Genomic DNA, 21,797 nt, shown 5'->3' on the forward strand with positions numbered 1-21,797 from the left:
TCTGTTTAGGTCCTCTACCCATTTTTTTAAATTGGATTGGGTTTTGTTTTGTTTTGGTGTTGAGTTGTATAAGTTCTTTATATATTTTGAATATTAATTCATTAGATAAATCACTTGCAAGTATCTTGTTCAGTTGCCTTTTTGTTGATAGTTTTCTTTGCTGTGCAAAAGCTTTTTGTTTTGGTATAGTTCTATTAGTCTATTTTTGTTTTTGTTTCCTTTGCCTGAGGAGACAGGCAACATTATCCATAAATGTTGCTAAGGTTGATATCCAAGAGATCACTGCCTGTGTTTTCTTTTAGGAGTTTTATGGTTTCAGGTCTCACATTTAGTTGTAATTCACTTTGAATTTATTTTTGTGTATAGTGTAAGAAAGTGGTCCAATTTCATTCTTTTGCATATAGCTGTCCAGTTTCCCCAACACTATTTATTGAAGAGACTGTCTTTTTCCCATTGGATATTCTTGCCTCCTTTGTCATAAATTAATTGACCCTATAAGTGTGGGTTTATTTCTGGGTTCTCTCTTCTGTTCTGTTGATCTGTGTCTGTTTTTGTGCCAGTACCATACTGTTTTGGTTACTATAGTTTTGTAGTATATCTTGAAATCTGGGGTTGTGATACCTCCAGCTTTGTTCTTCTTTCTCAAGTTTGCTTTGGCTATTCGAGGGCTTTTGTTCCATGCAAAATTTAGGATTATTTGTTTTTAGTTCTGTGAAAAATGCTGTTGGTATTTTGATAGGGATTGCATCAAATCTGTAGATTGCTTTGAGTAGTATGGACATTTTAACAATATTTGTTCCCCCCAATCCATGACCATGGAATATCTTTCCATTTGTTTTTGTCATCTTTAATTTATTTTATTAGTCTTATAGTTTTCAGTCTATAGGTCTTTCACCTCCTTGGTTAATTTTATTCTTAGGTATTTTATTTCTGATGCAAATGTCAATGAGATTGTTTTCTTAATTTTTCTTTCTGCTACTTCATTATTAGTATTTAGAAATGCAGGAGACTTCTATATATTAATTTTATATTCTGTTACTTCACTGAATTCATTTATTCTAATATTTTTTTGGTGCTGTCTTTAGGGTCTTCTATGTGTAATATCCTCATCTGCAAATAGTGGCAATTCTACTTCATTTTTACGAGTTTATTTATTTATTTATTTTTAATTTTTTAAAAGATTTTATTTATTTATTCATGAGAGAGACACATACACACACAGAGGCAGATGGAGACACAGGCTCCATTCCATGCAGGGAGACTGATGTGGGACTTGATCTCGGGTCTCCAGGACCACACCTTGGGCTGAAGGCAGCGCTAAACCGCTGAGCCACCCAGGCTGCCCCATTTTTACAAGTTTAGATGCCTTTTATTTCTTTTTCTTGTCTGATTGCTGCAGCTAGGATTTCTTGTACTATGTTGAATAAAAGTGGTGAGAGTAGAGTAGACATCCTCATCTTATTCCTGATCCGTTTTTTTAAAGATTTTTAAATTTATTTATTCATGAGAGACAGAGAGAGAGAGAGAGAGAGAGAGAGAGAGGCAGAGACACAGGCAGAGGGAGAAGCAGGCTCCACGCAAGGAGCCTGATGTGGGACTCGATCCCAGGACTCCAGGATTACTCACTGGGCTGAAGGCAGGTGCTAAACTGCTGAGCTACCCAGGGATCCCCTTATTCCTGATCTTGAAGGAAACACTGATGCTTTCAGTTTTTCACCCTTGAATATGATGTTAGCTATGGGTTTTTCTAGATGGCCTTCATTATGTTGAGGTGTATTACCTTTAAACCCACTTTGTTGAGAGTCTTTATCATGAATGGATGTTGTACTTTGTCGGACATCTTTTTTGCATCTCTTAAGATAATCATACAATTTCTATCCTTCCACTTGTTAATGCGTGATGTATCACATTGATTATTTGTGAATAGCTAGCTATAGGTATTTTTAATTCTCTTTTCCTTTTACCTTTTAATAGAGTTAAGTGGTTAATACTCCATCATATTACAGTATTAGGGTATACAGAATATTAGAGTATTCTGAATCTTACTATATACTTAGATTTACCAGTATGTTATATTTTTTTTGTTTTCATGTGACTGATTACTATCCTTTCATTTCAGCTTGAAGAACTCCTTTTTGCCTTTCTTGGCAAGGTTGGTCTAATGTTGATGAACTCACTCAGCTTTTGTTTTTCAGGGAAAGTGTTTAATCCTTCTTCATTTCCTTTTTTTAAAGATTTTATTTATTTATTCATGAGAGACAGAGAGAGAGACAGAGACACAGGCAGAGGGAGAAACAGGCTCCCCGCAGGAAGCCTGACATGGGACTCGATCCCGGAACTCCAGGATCACACCCTGGACTGAAGGTGGCGCTAAACCGCTGAGCCACCTGGGATGCCCCTCCTTCATTTCTGAAGGATTACTTTGCCAAATAGAGTATTCTTGGTTTGCAGTTTTCTTCTTTGAGTACTTTGAATGTATTATCCCACTCTTTCCTGACCTGTCTGTAAGGTGCTTGCTGAGAAATCTGCTGAGTCTTTTGGTGGTTCACTTGTAAGTTACAGACTTCTTTTGCTGCTTTTCAGATGGTCTCTCTTTGATTTTTGAGTTTTATTTTAATGAATCTTGAAGAGAATCTCTTTAAATTGAATTTGGTGAGCTTTATGAACTTGGACCCATATCTCTCCCCAGTTCGGGGAAGTTCTCAGCCATTATTTATTTAAATAAGCTTTCTGCCCATGTCTCTTTTCAACTTCTAGAGGTCCAACAAATCACAAATTATTTCTTTTGATGGTACCCTATAAATGATGTAGCCCTTCTTCACTCCTTTTGATTCTTTTTTTTTGTTCTCTTCTGACTATACAATTTTAAAGTTCTGACTTCTGTCTCCTAGATTCCTTCTTCGTTTGATCCATTTTGATGTTTTTGCTTTCTATTGTAATTTTCATTTCATTCATTCTTCAGCTCCAGAATTTCTATTTGGTTCTTTTTCATGATTTCTGTCTCTTTGTTAGACTTATCATTTTGTTCGTGTAATGTGGTTTTCCTGATACTGTCTTTTTGTGTTCTTTTGTACCTCAGTGAGTTTTCTTCAAACAGCTATTTTAAATTCTTTAATAGGAAAAAAAATAAATTCTTTAATAGGTAAATCAAAGATTTCCATGTCTTTGGGATTGGTTATTGGACATTACTACAATATTTTAGTGGTGTCAGACTTCCTTAATTTTTTATGTTCCTTGAAATTTTGCTTTGCTATCTTCATATTTGAAGTAGCAGTCACTACCTCCAATCTTTATTAACAACCTTCAGGAGACAAGTACATTTCATCAGTCCTGCTAGGGATTCTGAGGCTTTCTCAGACATTTTATGAATGTACCTGCTTGACATTTCTTGCTCCCTCTTGTGGCAGAATTATTTAGCTATATGCCACCTCCTGATCCTGCAAAACACCAGGCCAAGTGCTAGAAGCCTGTCTTTTGTTTTCCCAAAGGTGGCGCTAAAGCTCAATTTTGTGGTCTCTCCATGACCCACAGATTTGGGCCTGCACAACCTTTCTGCATGTGCTCACTAACCACCTGCCAGAGTTTGCTGCCTAGGGCATATGAACAGGTATCTGGCCATAGGAGAGGGGTGTGTGTGTGTGTGTGTGTGTGAGTGAGTTAGGTGAGAGGTGTGCTGGGAAGTACCCTGTGGGCAGTTGGAGAATCCCCAGAAGCTCATGGGTAGGCTTCTTGATGAGTCTTGCAACACATTTAGTAGGATCTGTGTTTCCTTTAATACCTTTTGAGGGTCTTGTCCTCTGTACTCCCAGTTACCTTCTATCTCTCGGTCATGCAGTTTGTAATTCAATACTCTGTATAGGGCAAGAGAAAACTGAGCCTCTTTGGCAGTGTCCCACACAGCTGGGGAAGCGGGATGTGTACTCACACACTCTTATTTCCCCCATGGGAGACATGATGGGCCAAGAGAATCTCTCTTTGCCCTAAGGTGTGCTACCTTGTAGAGAAGTGTGATGTAAGTAAAATCTAACAGTTCCCTCTTATCTTCCCTAGTGCATCCCAAAGACTTTTTTTCCCTCCAGCATTGTGCTAGAACTTCTCTGCTAGAAATTTAGACTTCCACAAAGGCTCTGTAATCTATAGGGGATTGTCTAAAACAGTGTTTTCCATAGACTCCCAGATGGTGGCTAAGAGAGCTAGAGCTGGTTCACAAGCCAGTGCAGGGTCCAGATCTTGGTCCGAGGTCTGTGTGCCTATTATCCAGTACATGGCTGAGTGAGACTCCTCTCGGATCTTTTGGCATATGTATGATGCTGGATCCCAGAGTTCCCACAAAGGTACTTTGCCCATGAATGAAAGCCAGTTTTTTTTTTTTTTTTTTTTTTTTTTTGGTATTGTTGTTGGCAGGGGAACATGGATAAGGGATGTCTTATACAGCCGTGATACTGATGTCACTCCTGGTAGTTTTGTCATTTTTTGATGAACTTTCATAGTGTTTTCCATAGTGGCTATGCCAATGTCTATGATCCACCTCAAATTAAGTTTTTTGTATGGTTTGAGATTAGAGTGAAGGTTTATTTTTTCCCTATATCAATATCTAATCTAACATCATTTGTGGAAAATAATTTTTTTCCTCCTTAAATTACTTTGGTCCCCTTGTCAAAAGTCTAATGGCCATCTAAATGTAGTTTTATTTTTGGGTTCTTATTCTTTTTTTTGAGAGAGATAGGTAATACACCTCAACATAATGAAGGCCATCTAGAAAAACCCATAGCTAACATCATATTCAATGGTGAAAAACTGAAAGCATCAGTGTTTCCTTCAAGATTAGGCATAAGGGGATCCCTGGGTAGCTCAGCGGTTTAGCACCTGCCTTCAGCCCAGGGAGTAATCCTGGAGTCCTGGGATCGAGTCCTACATCAGGCTCCTTGCGTAGAGCCTTCTTCTCCCTCTGCCTGTGTCTTCCTCTCTCTCCCTCTGTGTCTCTCATGAATAAATAAATTAAAAAATCTTTTAAAAAAAGGATCAGCCTGTTTCATATAACTTTATTTTGAAAGATTTTATTTATTTATTCATGAAAGATACAGGCAGAGGGAGAAGCAGGCTCCATGCCGGGAGCCTAATGTGGGACTTGATCCCCGCACCCAGGATCACGCCCTGGGCCAAAGGCAGGCGCTCAACCACTGAGCCACCCAGGCATCCCTCACATAATTTTTAGAATCAATGTGTCATTTGCTACAAAATAGCCTGCTAGGATTATGATTGGATTTGAGTATATGGATCAGTTTAAGGAGGATCAAAATCTAAACAGTGTTGAGTCTGCCAATCTGTTCGTAGAGTACATCTTTCTAATTATTTGTATCTTGTGAGATTTCTCTTAGCAGTTCTGAGTGTACATGTATTACATGTGTTTTGTTAAATTTTTTTTTAATTTTATTTTAATTTTTATTTATTTATGATAGTCACAGAGAGAGAGAGAGAGAGAGAGAGAGAGAGGCAGAGACACAGGCAGAGGGAGAAGCAGGCTCCATGCACCGGGAGCCCGACGTGGGATTCGATCCCGGGTCTCCAGGATCGCGCCCTGGGCCAAAGGCAGGCGCCAAACCGCTGCGCCACCCAGGGATCCCGTGTTTTGTTAAATTTATTCCTAATTATTGTGACACTAATGCAGATTGAATTGGTTTTTAAATATTCATTGTCTAATTGAGTTTGTGAAGGTTGCAGAATACAGGATCAACACACAAAACCCAATCATATTCCTAAATGTAAGCAGTGAACAATTGATAACAGAAATATGAAAAACAGTGCCTGCCATTCACAATATCTTGTCACCCTCCTTCAAAAGAAATACTTAGGTATAAATTCATTAAAACATAAGTTGTGAATACTGAAAACTATAAAGTGCTGCTAAAAGAAATCCAAGACCTAAATAAATGGAGACATCTGCTTTTTGTGGATTGGAAGACTTAACATAATAGTGATGTCATTTTTCTCCAAAGTGATCTATAGATTCACTATTCACTACAATGCCAATCACAGTTCTAGCAAGATGTTTTGTAGGTATAAATCAGCTAATCTGATAATTTTAATGTAAGGGCCAAGGAACTTAAATAGCAAAAACAAATTTGGAAAAGAACAAAGTTGTAGGAATCACTTTAGTATCAGGCTTCAATAATCAAGACAGTGTGGCTTTGGGGGAGGGACTGTTTCATAGATCGATGGGAGCAGGATAGAGGGTTGTAAAGTAGACTACATGAATATAGTCATTCCATCTTTGACAAAGGTGCAACATCAATTCACTGAGAAAGGGGATAGTCTTTTCAACAATTGTTTTCTAACAATGGGTCCTCCATATATGGAAAAAAATGGATCTCAATTGAAACCTCAGTCCTTATACAAAGATTAACTTGAAATGGGTCATAGATGCAAGCATAAAACATAAAGGTATAAAACTTTTGGAAGAAAACACAGGAAAAAAATCTCTATGACCTAGTGTTGGAAATGATGCCAAAAGCATATTCTAGAATAGAAAAATAAAATTGTACTTCATCAAAATTAAAAACCTTTGCTCTGCCTAAAATACTGTCAGGAGAATTAAGAGACAAGCTACATACTGGAAGAAAATATTTGCAACCTGCATATTTGACCAGGGCTTGTATCCAGACTATATAAAGAACTCTCCAAACTCAAGAACTCTCCAAACGCCAAAAAATCAACTTAAAAATGGGCAAAGGACTTGAACAGATATTTCACCAAAGAGGATAAAAGGATGACAGATAAACATGTGAGAAGATACTCAGCATCATTAGCCATAGAGAAATGCAAATTAAAACTGTGATTGTATACCACTACACACATATTAGAATTGCCAAGACAGAAAATAATGACACCACCAAGTGCTGGTAACTGGGACTTTCATGCACTGCTAGGAATGAAAAATGCTACCCCACTCTTAAAAAGCATTTGGCAGTTTCTTAGGAAGTTATATATACACTGATCATGTGACCCAGCAGTCCTACTCCTGGATATCCATCAGGGAAATGAAAACTTGTGTTCCCTCAAAAATCTGAACATGAATGTTCATAACAGTTTTATGTGATGGCCAAGACCTAGAAACAGCCCAGATGTACTTCAAAGGATGAATATGTCACATGTGGTACATTCACACAATGAATAGCCCTCAACAGTAGAAGTAGTGATACACACAACACCTTGGATGAAACTGAGAGATATTATGCTGAGTGAGGGTCAAAAGGTTATATACCGTTTGATACCTTTTATCTGGCATTCTTGAAAAGACAAAACCGTAGTGCTGGGAAACAGTCTGGTGGTTGCCAGGGGTTGTGCACGAAGGTGAAAGTTTGTAAATCACTGAGTAGTACCAGGGACATTTTGGTTGTTGGAACTGTAATGTACCCTTTTTGTGGTGGCAGTTACATAAATATGTACATGTGTTGAAATTTATAGAATTGTACATTAAAAGAAAAAAGTCACTTACTATATAATAAAAATAAGATAATTTTTTAAAATGTCAAACTTCATTTTATTTTACAAATCTTGTTTTTAAAAAAATCTTTTTTTTTAAGATTTCATTTATTTATTCATGACAGACACAGAGAGAGAGAGAGAGAGAGAGAGAGAGAGAGGCAGAGACACAGGCAGAGGGAGAAGCGGGAGCCTGAGAGAGAGAGAGAGAGAGAGAGGCAGAGACACAGGCAGAGGGAGAAGCGGGAGCCTGACATGGGACTCGATCTCGGGTCTCCAGGATCACACTCCAGACTGAAGGCAGCGCTAAACTGCTGGGCCACTGGGGCTGCCCTAAATGTTGTTTTTGTTTTGTGTTCTATTTGTTGTTTTTCTCCCCTCTGACTTTGCTTTGGTATAGGTCCTTTTCATATACTTGTTCTCCCTTCTCGGTAAGCTCTTTGAACTTGGAAACCCATATTCTTCAGTTCTGAGGGTTTTCTTGGTTTTTGTTATTGTTGTATTTTCTCCATGTTTCTTCCCCCCACTCTCCTGCCCATTTTCTCTGTTCTCACTTGCTGATATTTTTCAGACATTGGAACTCTTAGCTTGTTGGTTCTCTAATTTTTTCATATGTTCTCTTCTGTTTTGTCCTCCTCTTCCTTATTTTTGTCTTTTTGTCCACTTCTGGAGATTTACTTAATTTAAAATTGTCAAACTGTTGTTTAATAACCAAGAGTTAATTTTTTGTTCTTGGATTGTTTCTTTTTAAAGGTATCCTAGTCTCATTTTGTTGTTGTAGTATCTTCTATTAATAGTAGTATTTTTCTTCTTCCTAAATACTTTTCTGTTTTACTGTTATGTATTTATTAGATGCTTTCCTTCAATATCTGATGGTCCTTTGCTTATATTTGGGAGGAGGATGAAAATGCTCACTGAAAGTACATAGCATGTTGTAGGGCTTGTCAACTTTGAGTTTCAGTCTTCAACATTCTGGTTGGGCTGTATAGTTGGGGAACCTCCCAAGGCAGTATCATTGGTGCTTTCTTTTTAATCTGATTGGAATTTCCAGAGGAGATTTGTGTGTTTGGCGAGTCCTACATGAAGGGAAGGACCTAGTTCAGGGGAGAGAGAGAGGGCTGTGGGTATCAATATCCAGGATACTCATTTCATCTCCTTAGTTCCAGTTCAATGTCTGTCCTCAACTGTGTCTCTGTATGCTAACCAAGAGGCCCTATGTTTTACTTTTTCAAGGAATAAATCTTCAGAGTTCTGCTCTGGTAGCAGGAAGGAGCTGGGGAGCTAATTCCTTCTGAAACAGACTTTTACCAACACTCATTCTAGCCATCCTCCTCTCCTCCTCCACTTTCAGTTATGTAGGTATCTTGCGCTGCCAGTTTGAGTCTTTCGGGGACTCTTCTATGTAAAATAAGGTTGGTTCTTGTTTTGTCCCTATGCTTAGCTTATGTTTCAGTTTTCTACACTTGATCGATATGAGTGAACATGTTCAGGCTTGAGTGAAAAGAAGTCTGAAGAATCATTAAAATAGAGCTTCAGTCACAGCCTCTCAATCAATTCCCATACTAAGTCAGTTCACAGATGCAGGACCCTTGAATAAAGGGGTATTTGGGTCAATTTATGGATGGACCCCCACCATGCAGCAACGCAACAACTGGTAGAATGCCCACATTTATTTTTCTTGATCTGCTAAGTCATTTACCATTCATCAGTTTACCTTCCTGCTTATAAATTTTATTGGTAACACTCCTTCCCTTTTGTCTTTCTTGTTCTTGTGTGTCGTGACTTAAAAAACTTGTTTATCGTTTTAGTGGAATTCTAGCAGAGAATGAGTATGCTGTGTATGTTCAGTTCCATCTTTTACCTGCAATCTCTGTTTGTATCCTTTTGCTAGATGATATACAGTCTCAAGGCTTTGAAGATCACCTGTAACCTAGTGATCCTAAACTTATGTCTAAAACCCTATTTCTCTTACCTCTTGATCTTTGGACATAGAATTACAACTGCTTACTCAACATTTTCTCTTAATATATGTAATACATACCTCAGATGCTTCATTCCCAACCTTTCCTTTGACTCATTCATTCATTCATTCATTCATTCATGAGAGACACACAGAGAGAGGCAAAGACATAGGCAGAGGGAGAAGCAGGCCCCATGCAGGGAGCCCGATGTGGGACTCGATCCTGGGTCTCCAGGATCATGCCCTGGGTGGAAGGCGGCACTAAACCGCTGAGCCACCCGGGCTGCCCCTCCAACCTTTCCTTTGAAATGCCTACTTTTCATCTAATCTTGTTCTCAGTACTGCTTACTAACCACCCACTTGCTTGATCCCAAATCTTCCTTCTTTTCTATATCAGCTTTATCAGCAAGTCCTGTCAGTTCTAGGTAAAAAATATATCCAGAAATAATCTAGTTCTCTCCATCTTTATGGCTGCTACCCTGATCAGAGCCATTTTCATGTCTCACTTGGGTCCATGAAGTCACCTTGCAACCCTCCTTGCCTGCACTTTTGCTCTGCTTTACAGTCCACTGTCTATACAGTAGCCAGAGTGAACATTTTGAATTCTAAGTTAAGCCACATACATTCCCTGATCCAAAACCCATGGTGCTATACCCCTGTACTGTGAATGGTGTTCACACTCCTAACTCTGTCCATAAGGTCTGTGCCTAACACTTAGACTTCAGCTCCTACTAGCGTCTTTCTGATTTCCTCTCTGGTCACATAGGCCTTTTTGTTATCAAACACACCAAGCTTATTCCCTCCCTTGGAGCCTTGGTAGTTGCCATTTTGTCTCCCTGAATATCCTTCCCCCATGTCTTCCTATGGCTCACCCCTTAGTTCATTTGAGTCTCTGCTCAGATAGCATCACCTCTGAGAAGACTTCCCTGACCACCTGCTCCACCTATCTTCCAGATTCCTCTATTACCTCATCTTATTTCTTTCCTTTTGAAAGTATCTTGTTCTTTATTGTCTTTCTCTAGCCATTTGAGTATAAAGCATATGAGGGCATTGGTCTGATCCGTCTTGTTCTTTGCTGGTGCCATCACACCTAGAGCAGAATCTGGCCTGTAGTAGACAGATAGTCAAAGACTCTCGGGTGGCCGGGTAGGAGGAGAGGGTGAACAAACGCTCGTTGAGTTCTGCTTGGACTGTTAGCATGTTTATTCTTCTGGGGCATCTCAGAATTGAGCCTTCATACAGAGTTCTTTCCCATCTTGACTGACTCTCCTTACGAATGTCTTTATGTGTCCCCCTCTCCTCCTGCCAGTAATTCTGTTTTAGGGATGAAAGTTTGAATTGCCAAATACCAGATGGATGATCCTCTTTTTATTTCTCCCTGCCTTTAGCCATGCAGTCACACCTTAAGCTGTATTTTGTGTAGGAGCCAAGATGAGATTTTGGCGGGGAGTGGCCAGCGCGTTTGCTCATCCCCCAGACTTTCCAGGGTGTGGTGCTGGACTAGAAATGAGAGATTGCAGCTGGAAATTGAGTCCTCCTGGCTCACCTTTCAGTATTAGCAGTTTGCTTTTGCTTTTCTGCTTTCTCCCAGTCTGTCTTTTGATTTTTAGCATCGACTTCTGCCAGCCACTGATCCTGTTAAAACTGCCAATGAGAGTGAGGCAGGGTGGTGTCAGTTTCATATCCTCATCTTCAGAAAGGAGCTGCAAGATGACAGATTGTGAAGCCGCCTCTATCTAGTCACCAGCTGTAAATACGATGCTCTCTAGCCTGCTTGTCCTAGAGTCATGTGGCACTTCAGTGTTTGTAGGTCCGCTTATAAGTTTCTTTTTAATATTTGATGAAGTGAGGATGAACCCAAGAAATGACCCCTTTGCTTTTTTGTTTTCTTCTCTCTGTTTTGTACAAATCAGGAGGTTCATCAAGAACGGATTGCGTTGGAAAACCAATTGGAACAACTTCGTCCAGTCACTGTGTTGTAAGACTCAAGTAACAGTGGGTGACTCTTTCTGCCAAGATCTTTCCTTTGAATGTTTCAACCCAACTACTTGTCATAGATGTCCAAGACTGTGTGAAAAGCTGCGAGCAGCAGAATATAATCCATATTTCCTTTTCTCCTGTACATTTTACTCTGGTGGAAAAAATGCAACTGATTATCACACTTGAAATTATAATTATCAGTGGAATTTATCTCCCATTCTTAAGTACTTCCTCAAGTTGTTAGATGTTGCTCCTTACCAAAAACCAATCTTCTAGCAAATAAAAACAAATTAGAGCATTATTTATTTAAGGAATTTATGATTTGTATAAAACCTTGTAACCTAGTACTTTCAGGATGCTTGTTTTATTTTTGTATGTATATCAAATACAGTAGGTTGGTTTCCTGAATAATTGGGATTCCAACTGGATAGTCTTTGGCATGATGATAATAAAAGCAAAAACTAAAATAAGAGCATCAGATTTAGACTGGCGCTGTGCCCTCCGCCACCATATGCCAAAAATTGCTTCTCTAGTGCCATTTTGACATTATATCTAGCTATAAATAATACATAACTATTGTTTTCTGTTGAATGGCAGAGATTTATTGGGTCTTTGTACCTCTATAAAGTGGAAGTTTTGTCAATGATCTATTTAACTTGGCCCAGCTAGGCCATCAGCTCACAGAACTCAGTCCTTTCATGTAAATTTTTGGGCAAGAACAATCTGCTTTAACCACCTCACCCGATCAAATTAAATAAATAGTTGCCAGATCTCTACTTCTATCCTGCATGGGATAACATATCTGTAAGTGCATGTATTTGGAAGCTATACATCAGATGTGAAAAGCTGAAGAGACTCTTTGGACTGATAAATATTTGTTACTTGAGCATAGGTATTCACCCAGCAGAAGAAGGGGAATGGTTGTTACCAGCAATCCAACAACTCTGGTAGTTATTTTTGTCTTTGTTATTTTAACCTGGATTGTGATTGTATTGAGTATGAAGGAATAATGCAAGATAACTGATCTTCACTCTGGATATACAACTGTTTGTTCCCTGTGAAATGTACCCTTGGGAAGTGATTGGTTTATATACAGTCCAGCAGAGCCCACTGACTCCAGTGTATGTGATGTAAAACCCTGAGCTCAAATTGCAGAAGCCAGTATCCTATAGAAATTTTGATCACCCGCTCCTCCTGTGAAGGTCAGGTTGAAAGTGGGAATTGACTGATTTTCACAGGGATCAGGGCACACCTGCTTTAACATGACTTTGAGAGACTGATTACAAGAAATGCTATCTCTTGTGCATTTTGATAATTTAGCCATTCTTAGAGTAGAGGGGTGGGGTGTGCCTGGGGTCCTTTTTGAAGGGATTTAGGATTGGTTTGCGGTGTGGGACTAAGCCTTTGGTTTCAGTAGAGTTGACAGCTTTTAGAATAAGTAGGTATTTATTTAGTGCTTCCTTATCTTATTTGCCAGCTTTATCAATAGCTTAATGGCAGAAGGGAAAGACTCAAGCAGATGATATTTTCCCAAAGAAAAACAAATTGTTGATTCTATTCTGTACATATTAAAGGATTTTGAATTGATTTGATTTTGACAATCTTAGAACTTGAACTGTTTCTCTATTCCCCCTTTCCTTCCATTTGGTTGCCTTTTCTGTCCCTCTGGGAGGGTTTTGGAGTCATTTTAAACCCTTCCTAAGATTATGAATAGGTGGTGCAGATTTTTGAGGTAACCTCTTCTCCCATGTTCTGAGATCTGGGGGCTACCACAGATTTTATCAACAGTGTCCTTGTTGCAGACATTCCACAGCATGCTTAGTTTTTGTTGCATTCTACCCGGGAAAGACCGGCTTGTGTGCTCCATCTCCTCATCTTCCAGTACATACACAGTCACCCGAGATAGCACTGCATGTCCAGTGAGGAGGCATATGAAACTAAGAAATTTTAGTTTTTATTATATGTTTTAAAATATTGATATATTTTTCCCTCATCAAGTCAGTGCCAGCCAGAGTAAGACAAATTGGAAGTTGGGGTTTTGTTTAGTTGGCTTGGTTTTCACTAAAGGAACAAACACACACTGGACAGTTAAAGTTTCATGAATTGTGTAGTCTCACTACTATTTTAAGATGAGCATTGCATTAAAGCACACATCAGTTTCTGTATCCAGCTTTTGTGACTGCACTTAATGGTGACCATTAAGTGTATTAATTGCTTAGAAGTGGATTAAAAAAACCAAATACACACTATTATTATTACCTGACTAGTGTTCTTCTTCTATGTCTCTCTTTTCCCAGAATGTGCACTTTTAAGATTATAGCTCCTATTAATATTTCTATGAGCCTTTAATGTGATTTCTAGGAAGGCTGGGTTATTGAAATCACCATTATACCTCTTCTATAAAACTACTCCAAAATTAGACTGCTTATTGGGCAGAATTCAACAGATAGAAGGTCGAGGTTGCCCCCATCCATGGGGCTTTAATAAGCTTGTTGTTAAGTGGTTTCCTCCAGAGGGGTCCTGTAGTCCCAAGGATGAAAGCTCAGTAGGAATTGATAGCAGATTTATGGGGCACCTCAGTGTCTCTTGTATGCAGTGTACTGCTCTTGCACCTCCCTGTCCATCAGACATGAAGCAAAACCAAAACGTAGATATCTAGAAAGAAGGTCTGTGGTGTAATCAAGGCAGATAATTGCACTTGCTTTAGTTGGGAAGATCTAACTGCTTTATAAATATTAGAGAAGTGCTTTGGGCCTGATGGGGAAGGGAGACATCTCAACTGGAAGCTATGCCCATTTTACTCTCCTTGGAGAATAGGATGTCACAGCTGAGAGGACTTGTACCTGTCTCCTGCAGTTTGCTTGTGGGGGAACCAAGGCCATCAGAAACTACATTTTCTAGCCTAAGAATCTATAGAAAGATAAGTAGTGGCAGAGTTGAGATGCCAGCTGATCTTATGGATTCTAAGTCAAGTCCTCTAGCCTCTAGCAATACTAAAAATAGATGAGAAGGTTTTCTTCTATTCACTGTGTTGAATTTTATTTACTTAGTAAGTCTTCGAGTATGAAAACATGTTTCAGTGAGTTTTAGATCTAGATATTTCTCTTGGATTGAAGCAAAAATTAAATCTGAAGGGAAGAATAAGATTGAACTATTTGTTCTTCTGAACACCTCACCTTTCATGATGCAATAAATTACTCTGAGTTTCTTGGCAGAACTTTTGACAGCTGTTGCTTTGAATGGATTCCATTCCTGTATTCCTTATGGGAGTTTGTTTTTAAAATAGACTACTGCGATGGAAATGAACTCAATATGTAGTAAGTTATAGTTTTCTTCGATATATCTTTAGTTATGTGGGTTGCAAATGTTCGATTTCAGCATATTTTAGGGGGAGTAATAAAAAACATGAGTTTTCCTTTGATTTCCTACCAGTGTCTGAACTATCATAAAGCATTCTTTTCTTCATATATGACTTGATTCTATAGTATCTTTATAAATGATAATTTGTCTATTTCTTAAATAATCTCACAACTGTGGTAATAATAGATGTGTACTCAGAAGATCAATAACAAAATCATCTGGAATGGATGTTTCTCTTGCAATTAAGACAGGCATTTGCAAATGCCTTCTTCTAAGCAGTAGTTGGAAAGATCTCAGTTATAGTATAACACCTTACAGCTAAAAACATTTGTTCAACACAAACTACAATCAGACCTCGTGACTAGACATTGCCAAAGGAATGTAATTTTGAAAGTGTGTGTGTGTATATATATATATATATATATATATATATATACACATACACACATACATACATTCATATATATATATATATATATATATATATATATATATGAATTCCAAATATCACAGCAGCCAGATCTTTCCATATTATTGACAAGTAGGACTTATAGGTTGTGGTTTGAACATTATGAACAAAATGTAATATCAGTTAGAAAAAGGTAGGTCTTTTTCTCCTCTAGTTAAATAGAACACTATTTGTTTTCATGGCAACTTTGGTTTCTCTTTCCAACTGGCTTATTCTGTTGCAAGTGTACTCTTTTAAAACTGATTTCAAAGATCTCTTGAATTTACACGTTAGTGATAGGTGTTTTGTTACATTATTTTTTTCCATCATGACTCAGTGTGGTTCAAGTTCCTAGTAGAAGTGGGGATTTGGGTTTTTGGAAGTCTGAGGTGGCATCTCCTCTTTTGGCACAAGCAAAAGGCTACTGCCCACCAATGCCAACAGCTCAGTCATTGATGGCAATTTGCATGTGAGTCTTACTCTGTGAGCCACCCCACTTTGCTTGTTTGCAATGAGAAATGCGCCTAGTTCTGTGACCCTCCCAAGAGCAACCATAAGAACAGACATGGAGGACCAGACTTGAAAAGTAGCACAAACTCTAAGAGCTGCTCCCCTCCTCAAAAATAGGCATTCAGAGTTTACCTTACAAGTGCCTCTGAAACAGCCAGTCTGTTGATGTGAGCAAGAGATCCCAGATACACAGTTGCTTTTAGGCTCAGGTAGTTATTGTCTACATTTGCTAACCTACATGATCACAAAGGAAGCTTTTCTAAAAGGCATTGCAGGGTTTCAACTGAGAGGGCTTGTTCTAATTATAGAAGCCTGCTCTGTTCTTAACAATTGGAAATGTTTATTTTTTTGCGTGTTCTTGCTCTAAGCTAAGTTCATGGGTGTAGGAAGTCGGAGAAAATGGGCTTAAGGCTCTGGAGACCAGAGGACATGGGACTTTTAAGAGGGCTACACTAGGGAGATTCAGGGACTAGTTCCGTCCTATTAAAGTAGTCTTTTGGAAAACAGGACTGGATCGTAAAGGTCCTTTATGGAGTTCTGCCCTCAGAATGGTGCAGTTGACACAAGAACCCCATTATATGGAGATTGGATCAGCTAGTTTTGTTGTTTCTGTTTTGTTTTAAGGCAGTTTGTATGAGGACTTTGGCTGTACCCATCTTGGGAACTGGGTGTACCCTTTTCTTTAGCACTACCACTCCTTTTGTCTTCAGTGCAAGTATGATGTTCAAGAAAGCCAGAGGCGGGAAGAGCCATTTTAGTCTTTGTTACGGTGGGCCAGGAGGGATAATGAGCTGATGGTCTATTTTAACCTTGAGGGTAAAAGTGTATATTTTTTCACTACAAGTACATTGAATAGTAAAATGAGTAACCACAAAGTATATATTTAATGCCTTCTGTCTTTTCATGATAATGTGAAACAAGTTCTATTAATATTTTACTTAGCCAGAGTCTTATTCACTTGCTAGGCCTTGGGAACATTATGTATATTGATCTTAAACATAAATAAATATAGGGTAACCTATATTTGGATTGTGACTTGTAGACTCTAACCTTACTGCCTCTTTTTCACACTTGTTGGAAAGTCTGTGAAGAACATAGTAGGTTAAAAATCTCCAACTTTGGAAAATGTACATGATGTGAAACTGGGGTGCTATGTTAAAAATAAATGTATGATAACTAAGTGTGGCTTTTATGGACTCTTGGTGTCAATATGTTGTGGCCTGCATTTTTAGTCTTTTTCATTTAATGGAAAAACTGTAGAAAAGATTTGGAGATCTTCCCAGTTAATTGAATCAAAGTCTGAGATTTAATTATTTTTACCTCCTGGTGATCTGAGCTAGGCCCTTAAACACCTATACACAGTAAACCCTGGTTGGTCATGGGATATCATGCCTAATTCAGTGCATTTTAAAGATCCACTGAATTGAAAACTTGGCCTGATGTGGGTCCAGGTAATTTGCTTCATTGTGTCAGTATTCTTTTTGTTGAAAACTGTACCCACCATCATATCCTTAGTTGGAGTAGGGATGAAGGGGGAGAGACCAGGAAGAGTGGGCTTGAGAGCCCAACCAAGTAACCTGTCACCCCAGTTGCAGGCTCTCACTTTAAAAATTTGAATATTTTGAGGAGTCTAACCAGTCTTATGTCACATGGGGGTTTTATTCTGTATAATAAATGCATATGGTAGGCTAGACATGTAATATTTCTCGTCTAGTACTTCTTTTATTTTTATAAAGATTTTATTTATTTATTCATGAGAGAGAGAGAGAAAGAAAGAGAGGCAGAGACACAGGCAGAAGGAGAAGCAGGCTCCCTGCAGGGAGCCCGACGTGGGACTCAATCCCGGGGCTCCAGGATCAGGCCCTGGGATGAAGGCAGGCGCTAAACTGCTAAGCCACCCAGGGATCCCCCATCGTCTAGTACTTCTGAATACCAAACGAACTCTGGAAAAAAATCATCTGTGATCTGGCGCATAAGCTTGCACACTGGAAATCACCTGGCCCTGACCTTTCCCAAACACCAGTAAGGATCACTGTGTCCCCCACTTTAGAGATAAAAGAAATTTGAGATCATCTAGGCAAGTGCTTCCCAAAATGTGGTCTCCAAACCAGCAGTATCAACATCATTGGGGAACCCATCATTGGAGAGCACTTAAATCAGGGACTCTGGGAGTGGGCCCAGCAGCCTTTGTGATAACCAGCCCTCCATGTGATACTGATGTGATGCCCATGAAAACTGAACTACTGTTCTTGCTAACTACATTTTATTTTATTTTTATTTTTATTTTTATTTTTTGCTAACTACATTTTAAAGCCAAAGAAACTATGGTGCAGAAAGGCAAATGAACTCGTCTGGATTTCAGTCACAGCAAAGGATCAGAATGTTCCCAGGGCAGACTTTCTCCTGTGCTATAGGACCCAGTCATGAGTTTGTTCCCTCTCCTGATACTGGCTGTGCTCTTGCTGTATATCAAGCACTATGTTGGGACTGGAGGTGAGGTCTACAATACAGAAGCCCTTTCTTCAAGGAGCTCACAGATTCCTACACAGGAATTGTAGTGCAGTGAGGGACACTTACTAAGATGTATCAGGGTAGGCTGACTGCTGTAACAGAGAACTCCCAAGAGTAGTGTGGCTTGACCCAGTGAAAGTGTATTTCTCACCTTATAGTGCAGACTGCATGTTCTTAGTTGCCCCATTTTCTTTGTGGATAGGCAGGAACCCAGACTCTTTTAATGTGTGCTTTCATTTTCCTGTGAGGCTAGAGAGTTTTGTCCTTTTAGCCTGTATGTGGAAAAAAAAATGATACTATAGGAAGTTTCTCTTAGCAGAAGTGCTACACAACCTTTCCATGCATACTTAATTTCCCAGAACTCAGATGGCAACAGTTAATTGCAATGGAGATGTGAAATGTGGTCTAGCTGTCAGTTCAGGAGGAAAAAGTTGCAGTGAGCACATTGTCCACCAGACGGCACAAGGCCAGTTTGCTCTGAGACATACCATGTGGGGGAGGGACATCTAATTCAGACTGTGGGGGATCCAGGAGGACTTCACAGAATAGTCTTAAAAGAGGGATAGGCACTCACTAAGAAAAAGAGGGTGTTCTAGGCAGAGGAAGCTGCATGTGTTAAGGCAAGGCAGTATAAGAACATGGTGTATTCTGGTAACTGCAAAAATAGTCCTTTGGATGGAGAAGCCAGTGGAGTGTGGAGGGGAGGAAGTGGCAGGCGTCGGGCATGGGGGCTGGGTGGGAAGGCATGTCACGAGAAGCCATAAAACATCCTGAAATTACAGCCTCTTTCAAGATTTAAGCACAAATGCATGAAGTCACTTCACTAATATTCAAGGAGTGATTTGTGTTCTCTTAATTTTTTTTCTACCCCCTAGAAAGGAAATGCTTCACTGGAAGACTGTAAACTAGTGTTTCTGACATGAACCAAACCTGTTAGTTTGATTTGTTACATATCTTCTGGCATGTGTTTGGACACAGGACCAAAGCCCAGAACACAAGGGACTAAAAACCCTGCTAGGCAGGAGCTCTGTCAGATGACGTGAAACTTTTTCCATAATCCGTTCGGTCATTTTGGGGGAGATAATGGGCACTGAGATGACCAAAAGATCCGGGACTCTTTTGTTCCTTTTTCTTTCTTCTCTTTTTCTTTTCTTTTCCTCTTTTCTTCCTTTCTTCTTTCCTTCCTTCCTTCTTTCTTTTTTTGGCAAGAAGGCTTAACAAAGTGCAGAAATGAAGAGTTTGGAAATAAAGCTGAAATGCCAATTTATTTGGAACACAAGTTCCATGAATTTATTTAATAATTCCGAAAATCCCTGAGCCTGGGGAGGAATACTCCCAAGTATAGCATCTTTATGGCAAACTCCCAACTTCAAAGAGTACTGCCATATTGTTTTTCCAATAGGTATTTTGGAAGTGCAGACATTGGTGTTGGCAGGTCTAAGTGATTTTCTCTTCATTGCATTTGGGTTTCAATCAGAGTAAATATATATGTATAAATAGATAAATATTTAAAACAATAGTAACCACAGTAATTGTTTTGAATGTAGGCCAACAGAATATGGGGGGGGGGGTTGCATTTTATCATTGACCAGTGTCTAAACAATTTTAGAACCACTGGCACATGGTGAAAATAAAAGACTGACTTGTAGTCAGTTTTGTTATTGTTTTTTTTTTTTAACTTTTTACTGAGAATGCCCCCCAGTTTCTTGGACCTGAGGTGGAGCACTCCTGCATTAGGTACATCACTGTGGCACAGAGTGCAGGCCTCCACCCCTGGATTAGACTTACTCAAAGCTATAAGGTTGAAGGAAAGCCAAGAGGAAGAAAGATAATGCTTGGAGAATGAAATAAAGGAAAGCAAAGAAAATTAAATACAGATACAGAGAATTGTGATGTAGGACCTTTGAAATGCAAATGAAATTGGCTTGAACCTCAACCCATGTGTGGTGAGGGACTGCATCTCTGCCTCTCTGGAGGTTGTGAGAGGCAGAGGTAATGGTAGATAAACTGATGTTTTTATCCTTGTCCCTTCTGGCTCTGATACGTTTCCTAGGAATTAGTTTGATAGATGGACCATCTATTTCCCTGCAGAACATCATTTACATGAGGCATTTGCGTGTCTGTGTATGGGAGATGGGGTGGAGTGGGAAAGAGGCAGAATTTCTAGAACATAGTTTATATCCAGGGCCCCCCTTCTCCCAACTCCAGGGGACGTCGTTCACTTCGTGTTCTGTGTGAGAGATGCCCCCTTGTGGTGTGTGCTGCGGCTGACCCATTCACAGCTCTGAGCTGCGCAGCGTATTCCCGTCCCTCTTTGTAGATGTGTCTTTTTGCTTCTGCTGGCAGAGGGAAGGTGGCAGGTGGGAACTGTGGTGATCCTGCCAGTATTTCTGTTTCAATACCCAGACCCCCCACTACAGATCTCGTTTCTCCCCTCCCTGTTTCTACTCTAGGTCTGGGCCACTTCATCCCAACCATGTGCAGACCTGCCTTTGCCCCCCAGGGGACTATTTGGCACTATCCAGAAACATTTTTGGTGGTCACAACTTGGGAGGGCATCTGGTGGGTAGAAGACAGGGGTGCTGCTGAATATCCTACAGTGCATAGCATAACTCCCCCCAGAGAGTGATCCGACCCCAAATGTTAATAGTGACCGTGTATGAAACCTGCTCTAGAGGAGCCCTCCAGGCTTCCTTCACTTCCCTCAGTTATTCAGAGCTAGGTAGCCTTCTCCCTGTCATTGCCATGGACACCCTTTCACATGGTCACAGCTACAGCAACTGGTTCTGCTAAGTTAGTCCATTAATTTAAATACCTCCAGGGTCCGAGCAGCAGTGTAAATTAGTGAAGTGAGTTGGGAGTAAGATGAGAAGTGGTACCAGCCCATCCGTCACAGTGGTAGGGAACAATAGATGGGGATTGTGACAAATTGGAGCTTGCATACCCTGGCCAAGAGGGCAGATGTGGATTATTGCCCTATGGGCTCCTGTGTTGCTAAATGTCTGAAACCTTGAGAGAAGCTCAATATCTCCTCTCCTTTACCCCCTAGAAGGGCTGTTTTGTGTTATTTACTTTTTTTTATTGAGATATAATGTACGTGTACCAATTTTTAAGTGTTCATTCCAGTGAATAGTCAAGATAATCTTGAAGAAGAACAGACATAGGTAAGTCAGAGGACTTACGTTATTGGATTTCAACACTGGGTATAAAGCCGCAGTAATTAAGAGCATGATACTGTTGCAGATATTAGATGAACAGATCAATAGTACAGAGTAGAGATTCCAGAAACACATTCACACATATGTAATCCCTTGATTTACAATAAAGATGTTACCACAGTTCAGTGGGGGGAAAAGATGGAACAATTAGAAATCAATGTGGAAAAAAGTGAACCTGGATCCCTACCATGTATAAAAATTAATTCAGTATGGGCCATAGATCTAAATGTGAAAGGTAAAACAATAAGGCTTCTAGAATGAAGCACAGGGTAATATCTTCATGAATTTCATAAAGGGTCTTTTAAAAACAGGGCATACAAAGAACTAA

General features: G+C 39.5%; 1 protein-coding gene across 14 annotated transcripts in view; it reads left to right on the forward strand.

Moving 5' to 3' along the window:
- The window catches only part of REPS2 (RALBP1 associated Eps domain containing 2), a 231,657-nt gene that overhangs the window by 206,785 nt on the left and 3,075 nt on the right, over positions 1–21,797 (forward strand). For 12 of the 14 annotated variants that reach the window (XM_038586908.1, XM_038586907.1, XM_038586906.1 and 9 more), the window contains one exon: positions 11,356–16,920. The exons of the other annotated variants lie outside the window; for them this stretch is intronic. In XM_038586908.1, the coding sequence (XP_038442836.1) occupies positions 11,356–11,424 (69 nt within the window). In that variant the 3' untranslated portion in view covers positions 11,425–16,920. Of the gene's footprint in view, positions 1–11,355; positions 16,921–21,797 lie in introns of those variants that run through there. 14 annotated transcript variants of the gene reach the window in all.

The sequence above is a fragment of the Canis lupus genome, chromosome X (genome assembly GCF_011100685.1).
Source record: "Canis lupus familiaris isolate Mischka breed German Shepherd chromosome X, alternate assembly UU_Cfam_GSD_1.0, whole genome shotgun sequence".
Lineage (NCBI taxonomy): Eukaryota > Metazoa > Chordata > Mammalia > Carnivora > Canidae > Canis > Canis lupus.